Source organism: Phocoena sinus, chromosome 7, assembly GCF_008692025.1.
Source record: "Phocoena sinus isolate mPhoSin1 chromosome 7, mPhoSin1.pri, whole genome shotgun sequence".
NCBI classification, from domain to species: Eukaryota; Metazoa; Chordata; class Mammalia; order Artiodactyla; family Phocoenidae; genus Phocoena; species Phocoena sinus.
The window spans coordinates 51,813,752-51,841,329 of record NC_045769.1 but is presented as its reverse complement, the minus strand read 5'-3'; the positions used below and the strand labels follow the sequence as shown (position 1 = coordinate 51,841,329).

At 35.9% G+C, this 27,578-nt stretch overlaps 1 protein-coding gene across 2 annotated transcripts in view; it reads right to left on the bottom strand.

Moving 5' to 3' along the window:
• The window catches only part of PDE1A (phosphodiesterase 1A), a 269,036-nt gene that overhangs the window by 80,241 nt on the left and 161,217 nt on the right, over window positions 1–27,578 (bottom strand). For both annotated transcript variants that reach the window (XM_032637950.1, XM_032637951.1), the window contains exons 3-6: window positions 15,541–15,723; window positions 10,525–10,591; window positions 7,453–7,569; window positions 6,469–6,609 (exon numbers count right to left, since the gene is read on the bottom strand). In XM_032637950.1, the coding sequence (XP_032493841.1) occupies window positions 6,469–6,609; window positions 7,453–7,569; window positions 10,525–10,591; window positions 15,541–15,723 (508 nt within the window). The remainder of the gene's footprint in view (window positions 1–6,468; window positions 6,610–7,452; window positions 7,570–10,524; window positions 10,592–15,540; window positions 15,724–27,578) is intronic.

The window sequence follows — 27,578 nt, the reverse complement described above, 5'->3', positions numbered from 1 at the left end:
AGATTTTGAATAAAAGGCAACAGGAAGCCACTGTAGGTCCATGGGTCTAACAGTGGAGGTGACACTGTTGAGTCTCATGATTGTTAAAGGCACAGTCTTATTCATCTTTGCTCCTTTCATATAACCCATCATGGTATTTGGCACATAGTAGGAACTTGGCATTTGTCTGTTGAATTGAATTTCACTAGTTTTGCACTTGGAGGAGTTAATTGGGAATAGTGGAAAGAGACTGTGGAATCAGAGAATCCTGATTTTAAGCCTTGTTAATCCTCAGGCAAATAAGCTATTTACCCTCTCAGGCACAGTTTCCATGAAAATAAAATTAGTGATCATTCCCCTGTGGACTTTAAAAGAAATTTAAAGTTGATGTATGTGCTGTGCCTATTACAAGTCTTAATATACAGTAAAATACAGAATAAATGGCATTTTACTGAACTTATTACTTTAAATACATTGTTTAAGGTATTGAATCTGGAAAATAATAATGAGCTAACATATCTTTAGTGATTGCAATTCAAGAATAAATGTCTTACAGTTGGATGACTGAAGCAGAAATAATTTTTAGAACTAAGGAGAGTTGATATAACTAGCTGCACTGTGTTTATAGGTGCATTTAATTGTGAGTCATTAAAAGGAAGGAAATTACCTCATTAAAGGTCTATATTAGAGGCTGAACTGGGACTGAGCCTCCAATGTCCCCACTGAGACTGTGGAATTAAACACCATGAACTGAATAGCAATTGAAGTTAAACCAGATTTTGTAACCCCAGAAATCCATTGTTTTAATAAAGAAAATTGTTATTAGAAAAAAAATCACCTATTTTCTTAAGTATTTCCTATTAGTTATATTTAAGATTTACAGACTTACCTGTGATTTTTAAAAAGCAATATTCTATATCTACTACGATAATATAGAATATGAAGCGCAATTGTAAAAATAATTAAATTAGGAAATAAGAGCTGAATTTTAATTATAGATTATCTCATAAGTATTTAAAATTATTATCTTTCTAACTTTCAAAATTGATTATACATGTTTCCTGTTTTTAGTCTCATTAATCCCTGCCTCCTATAAATAGTACTTCCTTCATCAATTCATCTTACTTATTGCCACAGTATAGTCTTAACAATTAAGTTTACATTATAAACTAGTTTGGGAAGAGAGAAACATTGAACATTCACACTTAATTGAAAAATACATCTATTTCATATTAGTGAAAGTAGAATTGGGGGCTGATTTTTATGTCCTTAGTTGACAATTCATTTTACGCTGGTGTTGAATGAGAATTCTAACTCAGAAAATGGTTGCTTAAATTCATGAATTTTGTAAATTACTCATGATGACAAGTCAGAGAGAATAAGTCTGAATCATATCATTCTTCCCAACTAGAACAGTGGTCAGTACATAACCTAAGTTCTTCTGATTCTTAATGGGCAGAAATAAAGGGTTAAAATGAAGAGTCATGAGCAGTGTAGACATTGTGCTTCATCTAAACTGCAGTTTGCCTAGAGAACTGCTCAGGTAGACTTGCTGTAAAAAGCGCAGTCCTCAAATTATACCAGAGAGAGGCATTGACTTCCATTAATAGCATGTACAATGTTGATGGAAAGAAAGGAGAAAGAACTAACATTAACTGGACTTTTTAGGTAGATGGTTTCATTTAATTTTTATAATCACCCTATTTACCATTTACTAGGTAAATGTTTTAAATCTTATTTGGCAAATAACACAGCTGAATCCTAAAGAATTGAATCAACCTGCCAAAAGTCACATAGTTCTCAAGTGGCAGAGCAGGAATTCAAACTAAAATCTGTCTGATTCCAAAATTTCTGTTCTTTCCACAGATCACAATATTCCTTCCTTCTATGGATGACAATAACCTTCATTATTCCAGGGTGGTAATATGCTGAATACATTCTTCTAGGATTTCAAAAGCAGAATTTCTAGATAATTTAACTAAATATACTGATAGGTAGAGAAGCTAACAAAGCTTTAAGACTTAGGATGTAATTTTCATATCTGAATTATTTAATGTGTGTGTGTGTTTGTGTGTGTGTGTGTGTGTGTGTGTGTGTGTGTGTGTGTGTGTATGATAGAGAATGTATATGTGTATATGTATAGGCCTGGGAGAATTTTAGGTCAGAAAATCACATTGACATATTAGATGCCGGTGTGTCTAAAAGGGCGTAATTAACAACCCCTTTAGCTTACATGATAGGTAGGGTTGGACCTTTTTTTCTCTATCCCTTTGAATAGACTGAAGTACTTTGCTATAGCTTACTCAATATGGAAAGTGAGTATATTATAATAATATTAACATATAATACACATAAGTTAATATATAATATATAAATTACTAATAATTTTTACTAATAGCTATTATGTTTCAGGAACTAGGTTAGGATTACACATATGATATCATTACTCCTCACTGTTGTACTACAAGGTAGTTGGTATTATTAACCACATTTTAGTGACAAGGGAACAGATATGGAGAGCAAGTGAGCTAGGAAGTGGGGAAGTAGGGTTTTAAATCTGTGTTTGCTTGCCTTGAAAGCCCACACTCTTCCCACTCTTCCAAACACTGTTGTATCGGAAGCCATTTACAAGAACAGAATTTCCATGTAGTTTGCAGAACAGAGACATAGTGGCAAATTTCTGTAGATTGGAGAAAAATTAAGTAATTTCAGAGTGTGAGGGGCTATTTCTGGGTGTAGTCAGTGGACTACAAGTTCCAAAGGAATAGTTTTCAAGTTATCTCTTTTTCTTCTACTCTCAGTATTAGAGGGAACACAGTGCCAGGAGCCCTCAAATACGAGTGTTCCCTTGCCAAGGCCCTCAGATGATTTCATATTCAAAAAGACATTTGGAAGTGGCTTGGCAGCATTCGGTGAAGCATTTGCTCTTTAGCAAATGGATCGAGCTACCACACACCCTTATCACCGTGGCACTACATGTGGCTACAAATTAATTAAGTGACAAAAGGAGAGAGAGGGAGACAGAGGGTGTCCTGGCATCCTCTCTGCACTGCCTACTCCCAGGCCTGAGAGTGTCCCAATATGACATTAACAAACTGAAGGACAATGGTTTCATCCCAATCCCTTTCAGGCAATGGTCCTGCGAACATTTTGCAGGTGACAGGCTGCACTAGTTATCTGACAGTGCTGGGCTGCTACTGGAGTGCTCCATAAATGTCATGCTGATAAGACCATCTTGAAACAGCAGGAGATGACTAAAACACTAAAGTAAGTGACCCTGTCTTCTCCATATCAAAGCCTAGGTGTTTCAGTTAAATGAATATTTCTGTAATGCTTTGTTTTTTGTTTCAAAGAACCAACACATTCATATGTATGAAAACTAATACTCTCCTACTACCATTTTTTTAATCTAAAGAAAAGCTTATTAAAATAACTTGCAAAAAACCCTCAAGCTGGCAATGTAACATAGTTTTGACAAAATAGTCAATAAACTGAAAATTCATTTTGCCTTTCCTTTCATCATCAATCATAAAATTTCTCATTAGTTTAAATATATTTTCCCAATCCTGGACAACACTGACAGTCTCCCACCCGACTATTTTTGTAATGGCCAAACTAAGGGATAAGTGAAGATTCCACCAACACTTTTTTTGGTAAAGGATGAATAAATTTAGAAATGTTTCTAAAAAAAAAAAAAAAGAAATGTTTCTAAACCAAACCTGCTAAAGTAGAGTGAAGTTATATATCTCAAAAAGTGACTATATGATCTTTACTAACAACTTTAGCTTTCTAAGAGTCATGCCAGGCTGGGCCAGATTTCCCCAGTTTTCCAGAGAAGTTGGAATGGCTTGTTACATCCTGGAACAAGTAAGTCTTCCTTGCAAGTCTGAGGGTAAATGCACATTGCAGATTTACATTTCTCTATTTACCCACCAATATAGCATCCCTCATCTGTTCAATGTCACCTTCAGAACAGAGGTTCTGAAGCTGAACTAGGAGTCTTTTATTTGGTTCCCTTTACACTTGTGGTACTTAAGCAAAAATGTATTTCAAAACAAAATCCTGGTTTCCTAACAGCCTGAAATGGCATATATCTTCTGGTTGTACTTCATAATTAAAGCAGAGATTTTTTTTATACCAAAGTAGGCATTACTTTTCCACTCCATTTTGTTCTGAGGAAATTTAATTAGTACAGTTTCTGTTTCAGACTAACACTTAAATATTTCATTTTTCAGTTAACTTTTCAAAGCCACAGAATTCAGGGAAGAGGAAATGCCAAACACTTGAAATGAAAACCACCTCACAATCAGATTTAATTCCAAGGCCTTAGAAAGGAAAAGCAAATCTAACCAGGAAGATGTTAAAGCAACTTTTTCAAGCGTTAACAGCATTTGCAGCTGTCAGGAGGCACTTTGCTCTTCCCACTAATTGCCATGTATATCAAACCAAATGAAAACAGAGTTCAAGAAACAGCTCTGACAATGAAGACTTATTAAACCAACAGAGCTTTAAAATAATTTGTGTGTAAGTGTGTGTGCACACGCACACATGCTAGAAAGAGAAACAGAAAATTATACACTACTTTAAAAAAGCTTACAATATTTTGAAGCTATATCTTTGAAAGTTTGAGTTTCTACTTATTATTGCTAAGTTCTACTCCCTCCCTTTAAATGTCAAATCAGACTCCTGGAATGAATGGTGAGTAAATTTCAACCAAGGACCAAGTTCAGCCATGACTGCATTTGATTTGGCTCGATGGGCCCATTTATATCTTAACTGGGTGATAGCCACATTTACATCTTAAAAAGAGAAAACAAAGGTATAAGGTTAACATCACATATAATTCAGCCTTCTAGAAGGCCACAAGAGAGTCATGCATCAGTGAAGGTTTTTGAGATTTTTACCTCCCCATAGTAGGCATTAACTCCAAAGCAGGCTATAATTACTTAGTGATCCTGCCAATATAATGCATATTTCTATTGAATTGGTAGTGATATTTGAAGAAACTTCTTCATTAAAATCCCAGCTGAGCTCCCAGCTATTAGCCATTATCAACTGCCAGCCATGTGAGTGAACCACTGTGGATGTCTTGCCCAGTGATGTCCTCAGATGTCTTTGACCATAGTTGCTAGCTGGTCACAATCACACAAGAGACCCCAAATGAGAACCTTCTAGTTGGGACCCTTCTAACTACAGACACCCATAAGAAACAATGATAAATTATTGTTTTAAGCCACTGAGTTTAGAGTAGTTTGTTCTGGAGAAAACAGATAATTGGAACACGGGGTAGGAGTGGAATCTGAGCCCAAGGCATTGACGGATCTGCAACATTTGGGAGGCAAAAAGATGGAGAAGTAAAATACATAATTTTTTCATTCATCACGTGAGACACCTCTGGATGAATCATAGCAAAGGGATCTTATGTGTAGGAAACCACACACTGGATTCTGGGGGAAAGTGTATACAATTATCATCTGTATACAATAAACTTGGAGAATCATGTACCTGCTACAAGTTTTCAAGATCTTCAGGACTCTATACTGTGGCCCTAAGGGCTTTGTGTGGGACCAGGTAAAGAACACAGTCTCTGGGGCAGAATGATGAGATATGGAGGAGTACTAGTTACACAGATCTGAATGCCAATGAGACTTACCAATAAAAAGAATGTGACTTTTGAAATCTAAACAGGTAGGCAATGTAAATTATGAGGTTTGGTGGACCATTCTACTTATATGCATTTTATGGTACTGCTTCAGCCTAGGTTGATACATGAGGAATCAAAAATGTACTCAGATTCTGGGGATCTCACATGGCTCATACCCTTTTGAACCCATCCCAGTTTGGAACCTTCAGAAGGAAGGACTTCCCGTCCCTTTTTATCCCTTGGAAGTAATCCTATGCTCTAAGACACTATAGAAATTCTAGGCAGTCCCAGACTTCCAAACATCTACTCATTTTTGTCCCAGGATTTGCACTGCTGAACCATTTATTCACTCATCAACTGATTCGTTCAAATACAAAGAGAAGGAAGAAGAATTCGGAAAAATCCAAATGAATAATTTCCAAAAATCCCTATTAGGATTTGATTGTAATTAGCAATGCAAACATGTAAAAGAGAAAAAGCTACTGAGCTCAGCTTGGGTGATGAAAGGAGGGGAGAGCACTACAACTAACTTTTATTCCAAAGAATTTTTCTCTAGGTCACTTTTCTGGGGGTTGATACCTATGGGAAAAGGAATTTACAAATGAAAAATGTTACATAGTCCAAATTTTGAAAAATTTGCGGTCTATTTTCATTTCCTTCTGGAGATCTTTATTCACTGAGTTAAAATATTTTTTGAAAAATGAATATTGTAAATAACTCATTAACCCTCAAAATTCCAGAAGATTATTACTTAAAATACTTTTTTGAGTATTAAAGAGACAGTGAGAAGGGAATGGAATTTGATGTTGCAAACTAACAAACTTCAGTTACAAAGACTTTCTTACCATGATACCTGTATGAAGCATTATGTAATGCACAGTTTGAGTGACATCAGCTGCATGAATCAAATTGTGATACGGATTTTTGTACTTGCTGTAACCAACTTCTAAAGCTTCTGCAAAGGCAATTAGGCAACAAACAGGAATCTGCAGAAAGTAACAATTATGATTATATTTTGACCAAAAGAGTGGCACTAAATCAACATGAGCACAAAGACGTTTGGGATGGGATACATTAGTGAGTCAGATGTGGGCAGTAGTTTCTTAAAGTTAAATGTGGATTGTTCTGAAAAAACACTTCATTAACCTGTCAGTTTTCAATGCTGAGAAGGATTATAACCCCCAAGTGTTTAATTAAGATAGATGAAATAACAGTCTTACCCATATAGCAATCTTTAAATTTTGTATCTTCCAGAGTCAGATAAGAAGGCTAGTTCTTAAAGGGGTAAAATTTTCCAATTACAACTGGTGAAGTCTAGTTTTTCTATTGGTAATTCAAGGGGGTTAAAATAAATGACCTCCCAGTAAATTCTAACTCTAAAAATAACATGATTCCATAGATACGGGCTCAGAAATCTGAATCAAATCTGTTGCTGAGATGGCTCTAAGTGAAGTTAATTAGAAACCCTTTCATTTCAATTTAAAAAAAGCTGCCAATAATGGTTCATTCTGCATTTTAGGAAAATCATATTTCTTTAAGACATAGATTCCAATCTTTACATGAGTGTTCTGTGAATAATTCAGGGGGATGTTTGTATCTTGTTGGAATGAGTCTATCATGGCCTTATGATACCCCAGTGGATATACAGAAATGTCAGTGACTTGTAGAGAATGGCTATTTCAAGTGGTGAACTCATCCCCTTAGTTCTGTGATTTGACAATCCAGAAACATTTTTAAATGAATTGATTAATGACCCATTGTTCTGCATTTTCATTCTTATTCAGATAACTCATTCTAAGAGCATTTTACTTTTGTTCCATGTTTCTGACCTTGAAACGGTTGATAAGATCATATCTGGTAAATAGTTCATAAATCATAAACTTCAGACTATGTTCTCCACTTGCTTCATTCAAGGCAAATACATCAAAAGACCATTTATCAACATCCTGTAGGAAAAAAAGTAAATATTTTAGTTGGCAATATCATATGATTCTGTTTCTTTCTATGAAAAAATTCTTGGAAAGCTCAGGCATTGTACATCCAGCAGGTCAGATTTCAATTCAGCACATCAAACTTCATTTTTACCAGCGTCTGATGTGACAGGGACACTTAGTATCTGTGGATCCACAAAAGTGAGGTCAATAATGCTTAAGATCTTCCCCTTAATCCCAAGGTTATCCAATATGATGCAGTAAACCTGATAACTCTATAACACTGCCCATATTCTTAGTCTCTCTCCAAATGCATGCCATAAATCATTTTCCCAGAGTGGGCCTCATTTCAAGACGCAATTGCAGGTTATATGGGTGATGTAATTGAGAGAGAGAGGGAAGATAGCTCCAATTTATCTTTCCCACCCACCCACCCACCTGCTACGTTGCTTGAAATTCTACCGTTTAAAAGTTACTAATTGGTTAAAGATTTTATATTTTATGTCTTTTTTTTTTAAGATGAAGATGCCCTAGAGAGACAGAGCTCTCTCTCTCGGTAGAGTACTACTACCTTACTACTCACTCTAACCTTGGCTGATTCATTTTTACTTTCTACCAGGGCCAGATTGTAAGATAAAGGAAGTGGGTCTCTTGATTGAGGGGGAGGTTAGGAATTTTGGCATTTCAGGCAATTCCCCGGGGAAGTGGCCAGGCCTGTAGGGAAATAGATACCCTAGGAAAGTCCCCCTTAACTGTGGGAAAAGAGGGCAATGAGCAGGTATATCCAACTACTCCAGCCACCTCACGACTTTAATTCAGGTGATTCCAGGACAAAAACTTGCAGAGGGGTCCACAAAATGGACTTGTAGCAAGTGGTATCAGTACATTAAGGAGGTATTAAGTACATCAGTACATTAAGGTAAAGCTTGAGTTGCAACAGTAAATAAATCACTGAAACTTAAAAATCTACAGAAATACAGCAAAATCAGTTCTAATGATTATCATAAATTATTAGTAAAGAAGGTCTAGTGTTTGCATACACACAACAGGTTTAGTATTGAACAGTAAGTGGACAACCTTAAAGCTATACATTAATTTTGAATTTGAGCAGGCCCTGTTTAGAACTTCATTCATTTAACACATTTCACAGAGGGCAACAATACATGCTGTAACATGCTGAACCTAAACTGAAAATCTGATAAAAAGTATCCAAACCATCTCTTAAAACTATTTCTTTCCACAAATAGCAACAATAACATCAAACGTGTTTTTAATCATTTCAAAACACCAGTGAAATATTTTTTGGTTTCCTTGGGTACCTTTGTTAAATTCCTTGCGTTTGGCCCTAATTTGATCGCGAAATACTTGCTTGATCAGTTTGTAAATTTAAAAATCTCTCAAAGTTTTGTTAGAAGGCATTTACCATCAATAAAGCTCAAAGGAGACCAACAAATCTCACCAAATTCCAAAGCTAACACAGAATTAGTTCAGAATGTTACAGGCTGCTATTTACAGTTCCCAGTAGGGGTTTCCCACTGAGTAAAAGCTTAGCTCTCCATTTTGGGGGATTTTTTAAATCAACAATGGTGATTTACATCTGTAAACTACTGCAGATGCTTGGCTTTTACTTTGTCAGATTGAGAACAAACAAGACAAGGAGGTATCTCAGGAAATTAGAATTACTAAAACACTCTTAACTTAGTGATAATTCTCTTCAACCTGTTAGTTCATGATTTCCCTACACTACATTTTAGAAAAATGTTTACATTCTCTCATACCAGAATACTCTGTTAGCTGGTTTCTAAGAAAAATAAATAAAAATAAGTAATTTTCATGCCCACAGTTCAGGAAATAATGAGGAAATCAAAATCTCTCAAGAGCCAAGGAGTAATTAATATCTGATAATGTGACATTTCAGTTATATACTTGTCTCTATTATCACTTTAGAAACATGAATATAAAAAAGCTTCTAAGAAAAACAAACTACCTTTTTAAATGAATAAGATTAAAATCTAATATGCAGCAGAGAAAAAACAAATGCAAAGGGGATGCTTTAAAGGAAATTAAAGAACAAAAGAAAGCAATATAGATTTAAACTAGGAAAGGAGTTTAATAAATCAAAAATAAAATAACCCAGTATATTCTGTTGCTAGTATTCTTTAAATTTGTGGTTAATACAGGAAAACCACCATAAAACTGTTAGAGGAGACAAAGTTGAATTTCCTACCCAAATTAAGTGATGGAATGAAATAAGGAATGCAGAACGGTGAGCCTACAAAATGCCTCTTTAGTAATAAAGTCTAGGAATAGTGTGCCCGTGCACACACACACACACACACACACATGCAATGGGAACAAGCAAGTCAAAAACTTTCACAACTTCAGATTTTCAGCTCTAGTTATTTCTAACACATATAATACTGCAGTTGGGCCTCAGACTAGGGCAGCCACAGGGAAAGCCAGAGACAAAAGATATGAATTTCTTTTTTGTTTCCTTTCTTAATTTTATCTTACTTTTTATATTTTCTCGGACCTAAAATTCTAAACAATTTTACTCCATATAAGCTTTGCCTTTAACCATATTTGACTGAAATATCTTTTTATTTATAAAGTATTCAACTCTTTCATAATATATAGTAACAAAATATGTGTATTCTGACAACTGCTGGTGCCATCTCAAAATTGAATTCAAGATCCACCTAAATAGAGCATGAAGAAGAAGAAAACATCACATACACGTGTGTGTATATGTATGTATTGATATAGTTTGTTAGGGTAAATTGATCCTCATTTAAATCTACAATGAGTCATGACTTGAAACACATGACATTTTGTAAATGGTTAAAATATTTTTTACATTCCAACATGTAAGCTGCAGCAAAGACCTATTCTCATTTTCTCCTAGTCCTTTTAAGGAGATTAGAAAAAATGACTAGTTGAAAAACTAAAGTAATTGAACATGTTTTTTACCTTTAATGTTACTATGACAGCTTCTGGATATGTCAACCCAACCATGTGATAGGATTTTCTGTACATTCTGAAAAAGAAAAATAAGTGTATATGTAAAAATCAGTTACTCAAAGTTTTCAGCTATTTCTTAAGAACAAAGAAAAAATTACCTTTGATGTGTTTACCTTGTATCATGTCACAGTCTCCTTTTGTGGCAACAATGATAACTATTGTCACCGCTTATTAAGCATCTACAATGTGACAGATGCAAATAGTACATTTGCATCACAACCACAAAGTCAGTGTGATTTTAGATTCTATGTGAAGAGGTCTTTCCCTAAACGTGATCTTATTAAAAACAGAGACTGTCCTTTGCCCGGGCAGCAACAACACCTTTTAGCATGCCACCACATGCATGACAGCACAGTAGTCTTGTTTTGTGTCTATTTGTGTTCCAAAATTCTCAGTCTGGAAGCTGAATGTCATGGACATGTTTCCTTGATAGGTTTTTTTTTCCACAAAGTAAAAATTATAGGAGGGAATATGCACTCTCATCAGAATTTATAGAGCCTTTTTTTTAAGTTAAAAATATTGGAGGAGAACATATTGACAAAAATTGCTTAAGTTTGTTTAAATTGTCATTTAATATTATTTAATAAAGATTATCCAGAAAGAACAGGGTGCTTCTATTTTTATAATAGCATCAATAACAAAAATATTTTTTTATTAATCAGTAATTTGTTGGAGCTTTCCAGCTTCCAATGGACAACCAAGATGACTTAAACCAAATATAAGAAACTCCTCCATTGATTCATGCAAAAATAGAATCAACATGATACCCTAATGGGTAGAAATAGCAATAGGTTTCTAATCAGGACTGAAAGGAACATGGCTCCTCCACAAAGTCCCGTGAAGAAAGAATTTAACTGATTATTAATCATGTCCCTTAATTTTTATATTGTTAGTCCACAAGCAAGCTGCATTCCTAGACTATACTGCAGTAAACTCTCTTCCCAAGATGCCTGGACAAAACCATAATTTAATGATTATATCTTTAATTTATATTGGGGGTCAATATAAGAAATATAAGAACATAAGAAAATATTCTGCATCTTTTATAAAACCACTATGGGAGATACTAACCTTTTGATTCAAAGTACCTTATATTAAAAATCCTTAAGATATTACTCAGTTTCTATGTACAAGCTATCATTTTTATCAAGATAATAAGAGCCAAGTAATTCTTCATGTTTTCCTTTTTAATCTTCACTTCTTGGAAGCTCAGAATTAAAATACTGTATTTACTAACATAGAGACTAGACTTCCTTGATAAAGTATCTTCCCATTTTATTACAGAGACCTTGTTACTTTATTTCCATGTTCCCATTTTGTGTTTATCTTAAATGACGTTAAATAATTTTTAGGTGTGGCAATCAGTTATCATAAAAATTTATCCTTATCCTCTATCTCAATTGGAAGATTTCTTATAAGAAAAATACCTGTGTTATTTACTCCACTGAGATAGGTATAATTATTCTAATAATGCAGGGCAAGGAAACTATTTAATCACACTACAAAAGACCCAGAAAATAATTGCTGTCAGTAATGATATTTAGTTCCTTTTTTTTTTTTCAGGAAACAGTCTTTTCTATCTATTTTTTGAATCATTACTAAAAAATGGAAATATGGGGGAAATGGAAGGATGATAGGTGAGGAAATAAAAAGGTCAGGAATAAGGAACCTTAAAAATTAAGTAACTAAATCAGTGTGACTTCATGGCACAAAAGGCAGTATGATGGAGCAAAGAGCACACATGCTTTGGATCGCAGGTTAGCCAATCACTAGTGTGACCTCTGGAAAGCTATTTAATGTCAGTCATCTGTAAAATGAGGATAATTACATGCTTTTTATGAAGAGTAAATGATATAAAGGCCTAGCATAATATTATAAGTACTTGATACAAGAAAGCCGTTATTATCAGTGTTACTGTTCTCATCAATACCACTGGCTCCAATTCTGACGTTCTTCAAGGCTCTTTGGACTCAGTGAGAACTTTGATGTTTCTTAGACTTGTAGCAGGTTGAGGAATGAATATCCCTGTATATTCTCATTATATGGAATGTAAAGAAAGACAAGGAAGAAGATTACTCATCCAAGGAGAAGGAGAAACCTCCCCATTATCATTTTCTAACCCTATAATTGGGAATAGCATATTAGGATGAAAACTTAGAAATAGAAAATTAGGATGGAAAATTAGGACTACTCATTCTGGAATCAAATGAATGTGGGAGAAACCTTAATACTGTGGCCTCACACTTGAGTAAATAGTCACTATATTACAAGATGCTGAAAAAGAATAATGGATTTCCTGTTCTCCTATAGGTGGTTAAAGCCCAGCTGGAAATACGGTAGATTATTCTTGGAAGGTTTTTACTACAGTTACAAAATATAATTCAAGACCTTAAAAAAAAAACCCACTATCTTATGCCAGACACAGTACTAAGCAAGAGACTATTCAGTGAAGAACAAGAAAAATTTCATGGGGTTAATTCAGTGGCAAAGAGGGACAATAAATAAGAAATAATATATGATTAAAAACAGCACTAAATGTTATGAGGTAAACCACTGGTTGGGATAGAGAAAGTGATGAACAGTATACAGAGTAACCAGGAAAGGCCTCTGGAAAGATAGAAAGGGCTAGCCAGAGTGAAGGGTGGGGAAAATCATTTCTGATAGAGGGAATAGCAGGATTACTGGTCCCAAGGGAAGCAAGAGTTTAAGGATATTCATGGAGTTGAAATCACACTAGTAAATATATTCAGGTAAGGGTGGAGTAGCATTAGATGAGTCTAGAAGGTAAGGGGGCCTAGTCATGCAAAGCCATGATACAGAAGTTGCCTTTAATACCAAGTGTAATGATATATCAAGTGAAATGGTAAAAACTATCAGATGGTTTTAAGCTTAAGAATGACAGGAACTAATTTATATTTTAAAAATCACTACAGAATGACTTGTTTGGAGAGGGCAAGTGAGGAAGAGTTGAAAGCTATTGTCATATTTCTGATGGCAGGTGACAAAGGCTTAGTTTGGGGTTGCAGGAGTGGAGTTGAGAAAGTGAGTAGGCTCAGGGTACACCGGGGTAAGCAAATTGCCTGGACTTGCTGAGGTATTGATTCTTGGGAGGGGCTGCTTGAGAGAAGATCCAAAAAGACTTTCTAAGTTTCAAGACTGAAGATGATTGTTTTTGAAAATTCAAGATAAACATATCTCACTCTGTTTACACACTTACTAATGGGGATTTAAAAGTAATTTAAAAATTTCATTTCCACGTGTTTTTAGCACATTAATTTCTTTAAGACTGCTTGCTAATTTAGTTACCTTAAGTACGTTTTGATATTTCTGTGTAGCATATAAAAAAACTGAAAGTTTAACGTGTCAATATATTTCACAGAATTTGTCTTGATTTTTCTATTTAATGGGAATGGAAATTTAGTTGGTTTACTTTAATAATTTACATTTCTTTTCAGTTTGCCAAGTTCTGCAATATTTTCTTAAACAAAAAAGACAAAATATACATTCCTTCATTAAAGCAAACATGCACTCTTTTTTCTCTGATTCTCTCACTGACTTTCTGAACTATGATTTAGATGTTTTCGAATTTATATTAAGGAAAATCAATAACGTCATACACTTGCCTAAGTTGTTTTAAAAAATAGGAACATAATTACAAAAATTATTTCTCTCCAGCCCTCTCTACCTCTCTGTTTCAGATTTCTGGTCCCACCTGGCAGAGCTGGGAGCAGTTTATGCACTAGGGGTGGGGGGGTTGTCATCTCACCTAACTCATCATGATTATAAGCTCATAATGGTTATTATGAGGGTTCTTTTATCAAAGCCAACTAGATATAGTCAAGAAATAGTCAAAATAATTTGAATAATCACTGAGTGGTTGTTATTTTGGGTAATATAGTCATAAACCAAGATCCTAGATGCTTCATGTCTTATGGTTATAATACATCTTTAAATCACCTCGAATACTTCTTGCAATGCATTGTCATTTAGATTTTTAGAAACCCAAGAGTGCTTCTCATTGTTCTGTTAGAAGAAGAAAACGAAAGTTTATGAAGTTGAAGTTCATTAGAGGTAATGACTAGAGACGTCTGAAGATAAAAAATGATGTGGTCTCCCTTAAATTTAATTTTAGATACATTGATAAAAAATTTCTCTGTTCCTCGATTTTATTTGTTTCAAAAATGTTAAAATAACCTTTTTATGTATAATTTAATGTAATGTAATTGTTTTTTAATCCAAGGGATTTCTAAGAACTAGTTTTCAACATTGTCAGATATTAGATGTTATTTCAAGTCTTTTCGTAGTTTTAGTTCTGAAACATCTTGTTTCCAGACAGAAAAATAAGCTGTCCTCTTAAAGGCTAAAGAATTTAAATTGGGTCATATTAACGTGTATTTCACTTTAGAAACTCTGGTGTTTCTAGGGGCCAGCAAGTGACAGAAATGCTTCAGTGACAGAAAGGTTGAAAAGTTCTTCAAGGAAAGTGGACATGAGAGAGCTTTATTCCACAATGGTAAGAGAATGGTCTTCTTTTTAGTGCCAAGAAAAGGCCTGCTTGATTTTGGTATGTAGTATAGAACTTATTTTATTGGGTGTTACATTGTATTTGGGTAAAATTAGGTGTAAAGCATATAAATGTATTATTAGGTGTAAAGCATATAAATGTGTTTATAAATGTATTATAAACAGTTATTCACAAAAGTTCATCTGAGGAGAATGGTCATTCAAAAGCCTTTGCTTTTAGTCTTTATGTCAATTTAAAAATAAATGAAAATAATAAATCCAGGACAAGATCTTTTTGTTATAGGTAAATTCACCATAAAGTCCTAAATCTGTTCATTCCAATTATACTTATGATTATAGTTTTGCTCAATAAATAAAATACAGGACTCTTATAACTTTGACATAGTAAGTATATTTGCTGCCTTTTAAATTTTGTCTTGAGATACCAACAACTTCACTTACCTTTCCACAAAAATTCCAGCTTGAACAGCATGCACAATGCTCCGAAATCTTGGTTTTTCCTCAGATTTCTTTTTCATCATCCCCATTTTCCGTGTAAAGGTAGAAGCCAACCAGTCCCGGACTTCCGATGGGACCGAATCCGACTGAATGTCACTGAGCTCATCATCAGTATCCAGCAGTCTTCTACAAAAATTTATAGTGGTTAAAGTTTAGGAAAAAGTGAAGAAAAACTAATAACAAAACAAGCATGGCAATAGGATTTAAAGTATTGCAGGTCACTCTCTGATCATCTTTTAATATGAACTGTCTTAAAAAATGATTGGGTTAACATTTTGAAATCTCTGAATTTCTCAAATTGGTCATCTTCTGAGGGCAAAGACAAATGGACTTGAACATTTGAGCATTCCCAAACATTTAAGTACAATGATATGAGTCTGGAGATATCGATTATATTATTTATAATATATTAATATATAATATATTATTCCAATAATAAATGAAACTAATATAAGATAGGGAAGAGAGTTCGTAAACAAAGGTCTATTAAAGGAAGCAACTGGAGTGGAAAGAAAAAGGGGAGTTGAAGCTATAAAAGTTGTCTTATATTTAATAAGCTTGTGTATATTCAGTACAGAAAGTACATGCTATTTGAATAAGGCCTTGGAGTTTACAGAACTCATTCACATGTGTTATTTTATTTGATGGGTATCCCTAAATTTTAGGAAAATAATAACTTGAAAAATAAAGATGAAAACAAGTGGATTATTTTGAAAGCTAATTTTAGGTGATTTAGCCAGTGTCAGGTGGAAAAGTTAAAGCAAATGATGTCTTGAGGGTGGAGATCTGATGGGCTTAGAACTGCTGGCTGAGGAAATCAGCTGTGTGAGGAGGAAGTGACCAGGAGCTGAAAGCACTGCCCTGCCACTCTCCAGTATAAGCTCCAGGTAGATGATGTGGACAGGACTGACCAGTAACAATAGCTGCATTAAGGGTGGGCAGCTCCAGTGATCCAGAACTTCCTAAAGGTCTGAACTGGCAAGATAGTGTGAAAGGCTCCCCACAAAATACAAAAGGGGCTTTACAGAGCAATTGAGCTTCGCCTTCAGGAAGAATACAGGTCAGCTCTGCCCTTTGCTTGACTAGGTTTTTTCCTTGTTGGCGCACCAATTTAATAACTCAGAGCTATTTTTGGCGCACTTTAGCTTTGATCTTTGGGTTCCCTTCGCGCTAGTAAATTTCTTTGCACAGAGTGAGGCCTAAGGATTATGAGCCGATGGAAGGAAGGTAGCCAGAGATGACAGCGAGTGCTACAGCCTTCAGAACAAGTCACACATCATCTCCAGAGAGCAAAAACTACCAAAAAGAGACTCAAAAGATAATATGACTTCCTCTATATGCTACTGTTTATAAGCATATCGATGTCAGTCATTTGCCAATATTTATTTTTCATAGTACTAAATAAGTGTGAATGCATTTATGAAATGCCTTATGAAAAACTATATACAACTTAAGTGCTGGAGTTGTAAAATTATATTTATACATATGAAGATAAAAAAGACATACTTGGAAGTTAATATTGAAGCTGGGACGAAGTGAGAGAGTAGCACTGACATATATATACTACCGAGTGTAAAATGGAAGGCTAGTGGGAAGCTGTTGCATAGCACAGGGAGATCAGCTCGGTGATTTGTGTCCAACTAGAGGGGTGGGAGGGAGAAGCAAGAGGGAGGGGATATGGGGATATATGAATACGTATAGCTGATTCACTTTGTTTGTTGTACAGCAGAAACTAACACAGCATTACAATTATACTCCAATAAAGATATTAAAAAATATTGATTAATACTTAACCTAAATCATATTTAATTCTCATTTGGCTCTTACGTTTGGATGACTTTCATTTATACTTAACACATGGACATCGTAATTCAAAGCAAAATATTTTTTTTCTACTTTTGACCATTTAAAATTAGATTCCTTAGCCAATTACGGCAAGTCACTACACTACATGGTTTGAAAATTTCAGGGCTTATGCCATTTCTATTATTCCTCATGCAGTGATCAGATAAAACCACAGAGCAGGACAGATGGAATGGGAATCATTGTGCTATAATCCTGTGATGTCACCATGCTCCAGGAATTCTACTGCTATCTTGTTTTATTAGCTACTCTAAGTACGATGACAGACACATAGTAATGGTTGTCAATTGCTCCTTTGCAAATCTGATGTGGATGACTTTAGGACTATATGTCCTAAAATCATAAATTATCCATGACAGATCATCAAATATGACAAAATTAGCATATGAAAATGAGAGTTCATATAGGGATGTGGTACCCAGGAGTCTGGCAATCCCTTAGTCATGATGCATGATGTCATTTATTGAAAATGAAATAAGATATAGTTTCAGGGAAAAAAGAGTGATATAGATTAATTAATGAATATAGAAATAAAGGAGGAGAGTACATAAAGAGAAAAGCATGAAATATTCTATTGTATAACTAAAAAAGGAAATCTTGGAAAAACAAAAAATACCTCTGTGATGGTTAATTTTATATGTTCACATGGCTAGGTTATGATGCTTAGTTGTCTGGTCAAACACCAGTCTAGATGTTGCTGTGAAGGTATATTTTAGATGTGATTAGCATTTAAATCAATAGACTGAGTAGAGCAGACTATCCTCCATAATGTGAGTGGGCCTGATCCAATCAATTCAAGGCCTTAAGCAGTAAGGCGGAGGTCCCCCAAAGAAGTAATCCTGCCTCCAGACTACTTTCAGACTCAAGATTGCAACATTTACTGCTGTCAGAATTTCCAGCCAGTGTCAGCCTCCTTTAAAGTATAAGTCAGACCATGTCAGTGCCTAATTCATACAGCCCTATGTAGCTCACCACAAGCTATGTCTCTACCTTTATCTTTTAACAATTTCCACCTTATTCATTTTGCTTCAGCAATGCTGGCCTCCTTGGTATACTCAAACCTGCCAAGCTTGCTTCTTCTGCTCAGGGTCTTTGCACTTGCCATTCCCTCTGCTTAGAATCTCTTTTTCAAGATGTGTGGATCATTTCCTCATTGTATTTAGGTAGAAAGGGCTTCCTGGACCCCGCTACTCAAAGAGTAAACACTTTTATTGTCTTTATCCTTCTATAGACTTCTTCTTAGCACTTACCACTGCTGATGTCATGCCATATGTTTATTAGTTTGTTCATTCATTTTATGATTTATCCACTAGACTGTAAAGACCCTCAAGATCAGAGAGTCGGTCTGTTCTTGTGCACTGTTATATCACCAGCATGTGCAACAGTGCATGGCACAGACTGGGGGGATCAACATCTAGAAATATTTACACTAAACTATTACAAGTGACTATCTTTGAGGAGTGGAGTGAGAATGGAGATGGTATAAGGAAGTTTAGTCTTTTAGAGTCCCATATTATTTGATTGATAAGAGCAGCAGCATCCTGGGAGTAGTTCACTATTGTTAATCATCTCTTCATTGCCTTTAGGTTAATTTGCCCTTGAACAATCTCTTTACAATTTTTGAGGCAAATTATAGGGAAATGTATATTTGACATGGAAAAGATATTAGACATTTTTCTGGATTAAAGACTTAAATGTAAGACTGGATACTATAAAACTCCTAGAGGAAAACACAGGCAGAACACTTTTTGACATAAATTGCAGCAATATCTTTTTGTCTCCATCTCCTAGAGTATGGAAATAAGAACACACACACATACAAACAAATGGGATCTAATTAAACTTAAAAGTTTTGCACAGCAAAGGAAACCATAAACAAAACAAAAAGACAACCTACAGAATGGGAGAAAATATTTGCAAATGATGTGACTGACAAGGGATTAATCTCCAAGATATACAAACAGCACATACAGCTCAATAAAAAGCAAAACAAAACAATCAAAAACTGGGCAGAAGATCTAAATAGACATTTCCCCAAAGAAGGCATACGGATGGCCAAAAGGCACATGAAAATATGCTCAACATTACTAATTATTAGAGAAATGCAAATCAAAACTACAGTGAGGTATGAGCTCACACCGGTCAGAATGGCCACCATCAAAAAGTCTGCAAATAATAAATGCTGGAGAAGGTGTGGAGAAAAAGGAACCCTCCTACACTGTTGGTGGGAATGTAAATTGATGCAGCCACTATTCAGAACAGTATGGAGGTTTTTTTAAAAACTAAAAATAGAGCTACCATATGATCCTGCAATCCCACTCCTGGGCATATATCTGGAGAAAACTGTAATTTGAAAAGATACCTACACCCCAATGTTCATTACAGCACTGTTTACAACAGCCAAGACATGGAAACAACCTAAGTGTCCATCAACAGATGAATGGATAAAAAAGATGTGGTATATTTATACAATGGAATATTACTCAGCTGTATAAAAGAACCTATAAGGGAAAAGAATCTGAAAAAAAAAAGATATATATGTATGTATTACTGAATCACTTTGCTGTACACCTGAAACTAAAACAACATTGTGTATCAACTATACTTCAATAAAAAAATGTAAAAAAAGAAAAGATATTAAACATTTCTAATAGCATTTTGAATTAATGGCCCAGGAAAGAAACATTTTTAAAATTGTATGCACTGTTTACATGCCTTCAACTAAGGACCTCAGTATCTCTGTTAAGTATCAGTTATCAGAACTAACTCTTTTAGGCTCATCTATCAAGTAGAGTATGGTAAGAAATTCCTAATAAAGACACAAATAATTTGTATCAAACTATTTAAGATAATTTTTCAAGTTTGGATAGAAGAAAGTTGAAAGGCAGGTAGATAAAACAAATTTAAATGAATTTAAAAAATAATCCGACACACCTAATGGCACATATTTCTCCTCTCTCTCCCTTATTTATTTTCCCTTTCCCTGGCACCTGCCCTGTATACTGTTTCTTCTTCTGAGCACCAAAAGGAGCTCTTCAGATTTCATTTGACCATGCTAGATAGGTCAGGAATGAAAACTACAGTATAATATCAAATAGTAATCCTGGGCTTTTGTTAGAGAATTATCAGAAACAATTTTTCTATACATTTATCTAAGATGTGAAGATATCTAAATACTTATATAAGATTATGTCACATGTAAAACATGTGACTACATTCTGCCTTCATTTCATTTCTGACATAAATTTGTGCAAGAAGCTTGATAAAATGAGATCTCAAATACTATAATGAATCTTGCTTCCAAAACATCCAACAGCTCAATTGCTCTTCATCCTAGGGTTGGATGGCAGGGTGAGCAGAATTGCTTACTCCATGAGGGCTCTTAAAAATTAAGACTTTGTGTTTAAGAAACTTACAACATGAAAAAAAAATCATTGGTACATTTTCCTTGGGAATTCTTAAAATGCACTCTACAGAAAAGAACAATAGGAATATATGTGTAAAATGTTAACACTATGGACCTCTGAAAAATGCTTCAACTGGTGTTTGATGCAACTCTTTTTTTTTAGTCCCAATGGAGTCAATAAAGCAGAAAGTGAGGGGTCCCTAAACGTAAGCTGTGGGTCGATGCAGGGCCGGCAAGCTGTGAAAACTGACCCTGCATCCAATCAGCGCAGTACTGATCTTTGGGAGCTATTTATACTCCAAATTTTCTCTTCAAATCAGATGACACAACTCCCAAAGGGCTTATATTTTGAACTAGAAAGTTTGTAGGAAAAGGGCATAAAGAAAGAGGCAGCCACAGAAGGAGAGGTCATGGGATTTTGACTCACAGTAATATCAGTGAGAATATTTCTGTCCACAGTAGACTCTTGGAAAATGGTTACACTCGTGTACCCACACAGTTATTTCCAGGCAATCGGTGCCCACATTTACACCTATTAAGTACTAAAATTCATCTGCCGGATGCATAATTGCCGGAAACTGGCTTCTCAAGTTTGAAATTTTCTTTTTCCTGCTTTATTATTCTTATAAAGGAACACACTTCAACAAGAAACTCATTCAACTCTGCTTCTAATATCTGCTGGGCTCAGGGTAGGAGCACATTTCTCTGAAATACCACATTAAATATTTAAAAGTTATATATCAAGTGAACAAATATGATATTTGTTCTATCCTTCTACCTTTTAATGTTTCATAAAAGTCTGACAAGTTGTATTGGAATTGCGAATTCTCAGCTCTTTGTGTGACAGGGCTGGGCCAGTGGACTATGGCTGGCTCTCTGCACCTGCCTGCTTCCTGTTCAGGTCCTCACTATATGAGCAGGTGGATGCCATGGCCCCAGTACAATCTTCATCAACCCATCAGCCTTGAAAGCAGCTGCTTCTTGGCCACTCTTTAGGGGTGGAGGGGTGCACACACCAACAGTGTCCTGGGCCCCCTCAGGAGGAAAGACCTAAGGAGGAGACCCATGAAGACTTAGGAGACAGGCTAGGAGACCTTTGGGTAGAGAACTCTGGGGTCTCAGTGCCCAGGATACGGGATGCTTACCTACTACGAACCAGGCAAGGAGCCAAGGTTTACTTCATTTAATCTTCCAAGCTTTACTTCATTCCTTCCTCACTATGTGGGAGACACAATTATTATCAGTACCCCTATTTTAGTGATGAATAAATTGACGCACAGATACCCTAAGTGATTTGCTCAAATCATATAACCAGAAGTGGCCATGCTATTTTTTGAACTCAAGTCTCTCTGATTTCAGGGTCTGAGTTTTTAACTGCTGAGCTATCCCTAACCTCAAATGTGTGTTTTGCTTACTAAGTGCCCAGACTACCTTCACACTGAAACAATAAAAAATATCAGTAATCATTATTCTCCATCCCATCTCTACCTTGAAATTCAGGGTTAAAAATAATTGATCTTAAAGGAGTTTGGTCCACCAGAGTTTTGGTTGGAGGAAGTTTAAATTTATTTTCCATGATTGGTATGTTGAATCATTTTCTCAGAGAGAAATGTATCTGGATGGTAGAATTTCACAGTACTTTGAAGTGCAATAAATTAAATGTCAGGATGGAAAGAGGTAATACATTTGAAAAGCCTTATCAACTTGTCAGTAACCTACTTCCTGAGTACTAAATACATTTGAATTAATTTTTCCAGGCCACCACCCATGCACTTTTATTTATTTATTATTTATTATTTGCCTTGTTTCAAAAGAGACATAAAATGGCAGGCTCACAGATTTATTTCAACATTTTTTTGTGGGTTTTTTTTGGGGGGGGGCAGTTTTCTTTTTCTGCCTACCTAATAGCTTTTGTTCAATGTTTCCTTTGGTTTTATCAATCTTTTTCTTTTTAACTATGAGAAGATGAGTATTATATCTGAGCGACTGAAGACTGAACATTTGGGTAGATAAGTCAGTTATGCTGACCTTAGCTCAATTCCAAGAGGCAAATTTGGCCAAAATGAAGTTGACAAAGGAGAGTGTTAAAGTTAGATGTGGCTTTCTCCAAGCTAATGCCTGCAGAGAGCTCTGAACCTCTTCTGTATCCAGCCGAGGAAGCAGAGATCCAGCAGAGGAGGGTCGTCCCCCGAGACAGGTAGGAAGGTCCAAGAAATGTTGGGGGAGGGCTCTGAGAAGGGGTTAGGATCTCAGAGAGTTAGCATCAAGATTTTGGGAGTTAGTTTGGAGATGAAAGTGGAGGGAACGGGTGAAGCAGAAACTGCCCTAGGCCTCTCTGATGGCTCTTGGCTTCCCACCAGGAAGTCCTTTTGGCTCGAAAATATCTTTGAAAATATTCCTTTAGGCTCAAAGCCTGACATTCCACTAATTATCGTTTTTTTTTTTTTTTGATTAGTAAGCATCCTCTGTGGTTAGGAGAACTGCCTCAGGAGTTGGAATCCTGGCTTCATCACCTATTACTTGTGTGGTCTTGGAAAAAATACTTCATCTGTCTGAATCTCAGTTTCTTTGTCAATAAAATAGAGATGATAATAATAGTATCCCTAGTGGTGGGGTTGGAGGATGAAATGGGTAAACGCACAGAAAGCATTTAGAACAGTGTCTGACACAGTAAACTCCCAGCCATTTACACATCCATATGAATTAGTCCAAGCAGATCTCCTATTTCTGAGGTGCAGTAAAAGGAAGGTGTCTGGGGATGGAAGTGTTTCAGACATTACAGGAAGAAATTGGTCAAAGTGGACTTGGGGGAGCCAAAGAACAACTTACACATTCTATGGGCTGTGAGGAGGCAGTGGGAGGAACCTCCAAAACTACTTTTTACCTACTTTAAAATTTTACTGAGTAGAATAGGAAAATTCATAGAGACAGAAAGAATAGAGGTTACCAGGGGCTGAGGGGAGGAGGGGGGGACTGGGAGTTATTGTTTAATGGGTACAGAGTTTCTGTTTGGGATAATGAAAAGTTTGTGGAAATGGATAGTGGGATGGTTGTACAACACTGTAAATAATGTACTTAATTCCACTGGATTGTACACTGAAAATTGTTAAAATGGTACATTTATATTTTATGACAATACTATCAATACAATATCTACCATCTTCTCCCTGCCTTACTTTTCAGGAATGATATTTTGCCTCTTCTAATCAAGGGAATGAGACATAGAGGAGGGTATTCCAGGCTCCATCTAAGTAAGTGTTGTTCCAAGGATCACTGAGTTGCAGGCTGAAGAAAAAGGTTGGGGCTGCAGCCCAGAGATGAAGCCTAAGGGCTATGGTTTCCCAGATCTGGGAGAGGTGCCCACGTCATGGACTAAAGGATAGGGCTCCCTCTTCTGTGCCCAAGAGTTGCTGCTGAGGCGCTGCTAATCTCCAGCGCCCCTTGCTTTTTGCTCCTAGTAGGTGGTGAAGTTTCCTGACTCGGGGAGGCATTTCAGCTCCCAGGATCATTTCATATACAACTTAGGGCAATATTTGGGCCACACTCCTTTGATAAGACCTTAAAATTCTAACCATTAGGTTTCTAACATTCTCTGTACATCTCTCCTTTTGTAGCCTCATTTTGACATCCTCTATAAGTGTGGTCCCTGGACCGGCAGAATCAGCAGCAACTGGGAACTTGTTAGAACGGGAACTTCAAGGGCTCTACTCCAGACCTGTTGAATTAACAAGCCGTCCAGGTGATTCTTGTGAACACTTGGAGAACTGCTCTTATCCATTCATGACGTGTCAATTAATGGAAGAGCTCTGCCAAGAACATAAGGTTTAATCCTTTTCTATAATGTGGACTTAGCAGTACTGCTTATGTCCATTTGCCCATTATTTCACTGTCAGAGATAGTGCTGGTGAACAATACAGGAAGGGATTGGCAGAAGAATCTCAGTAAAAGTATCTTAATTAGTGAATCTTTTATACTCATTTTATGAATAAGAATGATCTGTATGTTACTTAACTGAAAAATAGAAGAGTCAATTTCTCAATTTTTAAGATCTACTCTTAGCAACTCTTAAAAATGTGTTGTAGTATTATTAACTATAGTCACCATGCTATACAGAAGTGTCAAATTCTCGGGATGGGAGCAGAGAAGGGGTACTAAGAAGAACTGGGGTATATTTGAAGGACATGGGTGTGAGTGAAGACAAGGAATATATTTCTTTCTAAACCAATGAAGCTAAAAGAGTAGGGGCAATGACAAGAAGGAGTTAACAAGGGCCAAACAGAATAACAAAATAATTATCAATGTATATAGTGTCCTTCATAAATATTTGTTGAATAAGTGAATAAATGTATAAAAACATAGGCAGAGAGTCTCTGGTCTTAGAGGTTATAAAATATTAAGATATTTACAGTGGTTTGGTGAGGAATAAAGTCATTTTTAGTCAGGTCTGCTTCATGTGTGCAAAGATGATATCACAATTAGAAAAGAAGTTCCTGTTACCCTGGCCCTTTGTCCATATAGTCAGCCATGGCTTCATTCATTGACTCATGTATGACACAGAATAACCTGGGGAAGGAAAAACTCCTGTTCCTGGATTTGAGTTTTAAAATCTAGGTCCCAGGGAAGGAGGAAAGGCCCAAGATAATGGAAGAGTATGTGATGAGTCACAGCAGAGTTTCCATTCCTATTATTATCCAAAGATGCCCTAGGTTAAGCCAGAGGAGTCAGAAAGGAAGATAGAAGAGATTTTGAGAAGGGACACTGAGTCCAACCTGAAATTCTCCAAACCAAGACAAACACTGAGTGGGGAAATGGAACACCACAGTACATTTCTAGGATCCTGGAGCAGAAGGATGCTGGATGCCCCCTCCACCCCCTAACCCCACCCTTTTATTTACTAAGAAAAAACTTAAGTCTCTGACATCCAGTACCTGATACTTGCCCAAGAACCACCTATGCTGTTTAACTGTATCATGGGATCAGTATGTTTTATGAGCTGCCTTGGAAACTCAATCAACCTCTTACCTTGTTTTATGGGAAAATAGATTCTAAGTAGCTATCTTAGATAACAAGCACTTGTGTTAGGATTTCTTATTAGGATAATGTGACTACCTACAAAGATTAGAAATTAAGAACATGGGCTTTGGAGCAAGGCAGACCTATGTGGCTAGAAGGATGCTCTCAATAGCAGGTGACATCAAACCTAACCCAAAGTGGCTTAAATTATAGAGGAATTTATTATTTTTCTTAATAAGAAAGTTAAAGGTAGGTAGACTCCAGCAGGGATTTATGTTTTTTAAATCAGCAGGTCAACAATATCATCAAGGACTCAGGTTTCCTCCATCTTTCTATGCTGCCAACTTCAGTGTTAGGTTTAGCTCTAAGCTTGTAGCCAGATGTTTGTATCACTTTCAAGCATGGTATACAGATAGAATCCCCAGACATACAGGACTCCTTTTCTATGGAGAGGAAATCTTTTGCAGAACCCCCATTAGTCTCATCAGCCAGAATTGTAACGTATGTCCATATCCAAACTCATTGGTTAGGAAACTGGAAACCAATTACTGGTTTAGGTCAATTAGGACACACTCATCCTGAGCCTGGTGCTATGACTGGTCTCCCCTGAATCACTTGGCTTTGCAGAGAAGAGCGAATAATTGAAAAAAAAAAGCGTTCTATTGCCAAGGAAGAAAACAATTGATGTTGGGTATGCTCCATCTCAGTTTGAACTTGTCTCTGATACTTAATGATTATATGATTCTAAGCAAGTGAATTATTTTCTTTATGTCTCAAATTTTTTAACTTTATAGTGAAAATAATACATGTATCTAATTCATAGAATTTTTGAGACTTACTTGTAATCATATATGCAAATTGCATAATATGTTGCCTTGGATATAATTAACCATCAAATAATCTTGTTATTAATATCATCATTAGAAAAGAATAATAAAATTTTTATCTTTTTCAAATCCAGGACATATTCATTTATATTTTATTGATCTAAAATATCACAACAGTAAGATCTTACATAATATGTGGAGGTTTTTATGTCAGTTATCTCTCAAAAGATCTGGTCAGGTTATTTTTTTCCCCTTTCACTAGGGAGGCTGTTTTTGAAAGTTTGCAGAAAGTAACACACCACAGATGGCAGAAAATATGAAAATCAACCAAAATGTATTGCAACTTTTTCTAAGCCTGGTTTTCACACTCAGTCTACAGGGTGAGAACAGCCTACAAACACAGCACTCCGAACAGCCACCCCTCCCTACAACTCACACCATAAAAATGGAATTCATAAAAATCATAATTTGCTTTTTAATGATTCACTGATCTCTAGCAATGTCTTAGCACATGCCCTTCAAATTGATTTCCTCAGGGACTCCTCCAAATGGAAACAACTCTAAAAAATACAGGAGCCCAAATTTATAAATGCTCCCCCACTAAGCATATGATAAACAATAGGCTCTGTCACCCTCCTGGGGGCCAGGGTAGTTTAGGCATAAGCAAGTCTTTACAAGGGACTTTGGGACTGTGGATAAAACCACAGAATTCCAGAACAGGAAGGGACTGGTGACTTCATCTCTGTGTAAGAAAACTAATGACTAGAGAAAAAAAAAATCTCTTGCCCATAGGCTTGTCATTAGTAGGAGCAAACCTAGGACAGGAGTTGCTCAACGTCCTGCACAGACCCTGTTCCAGGTCCCACTGCACG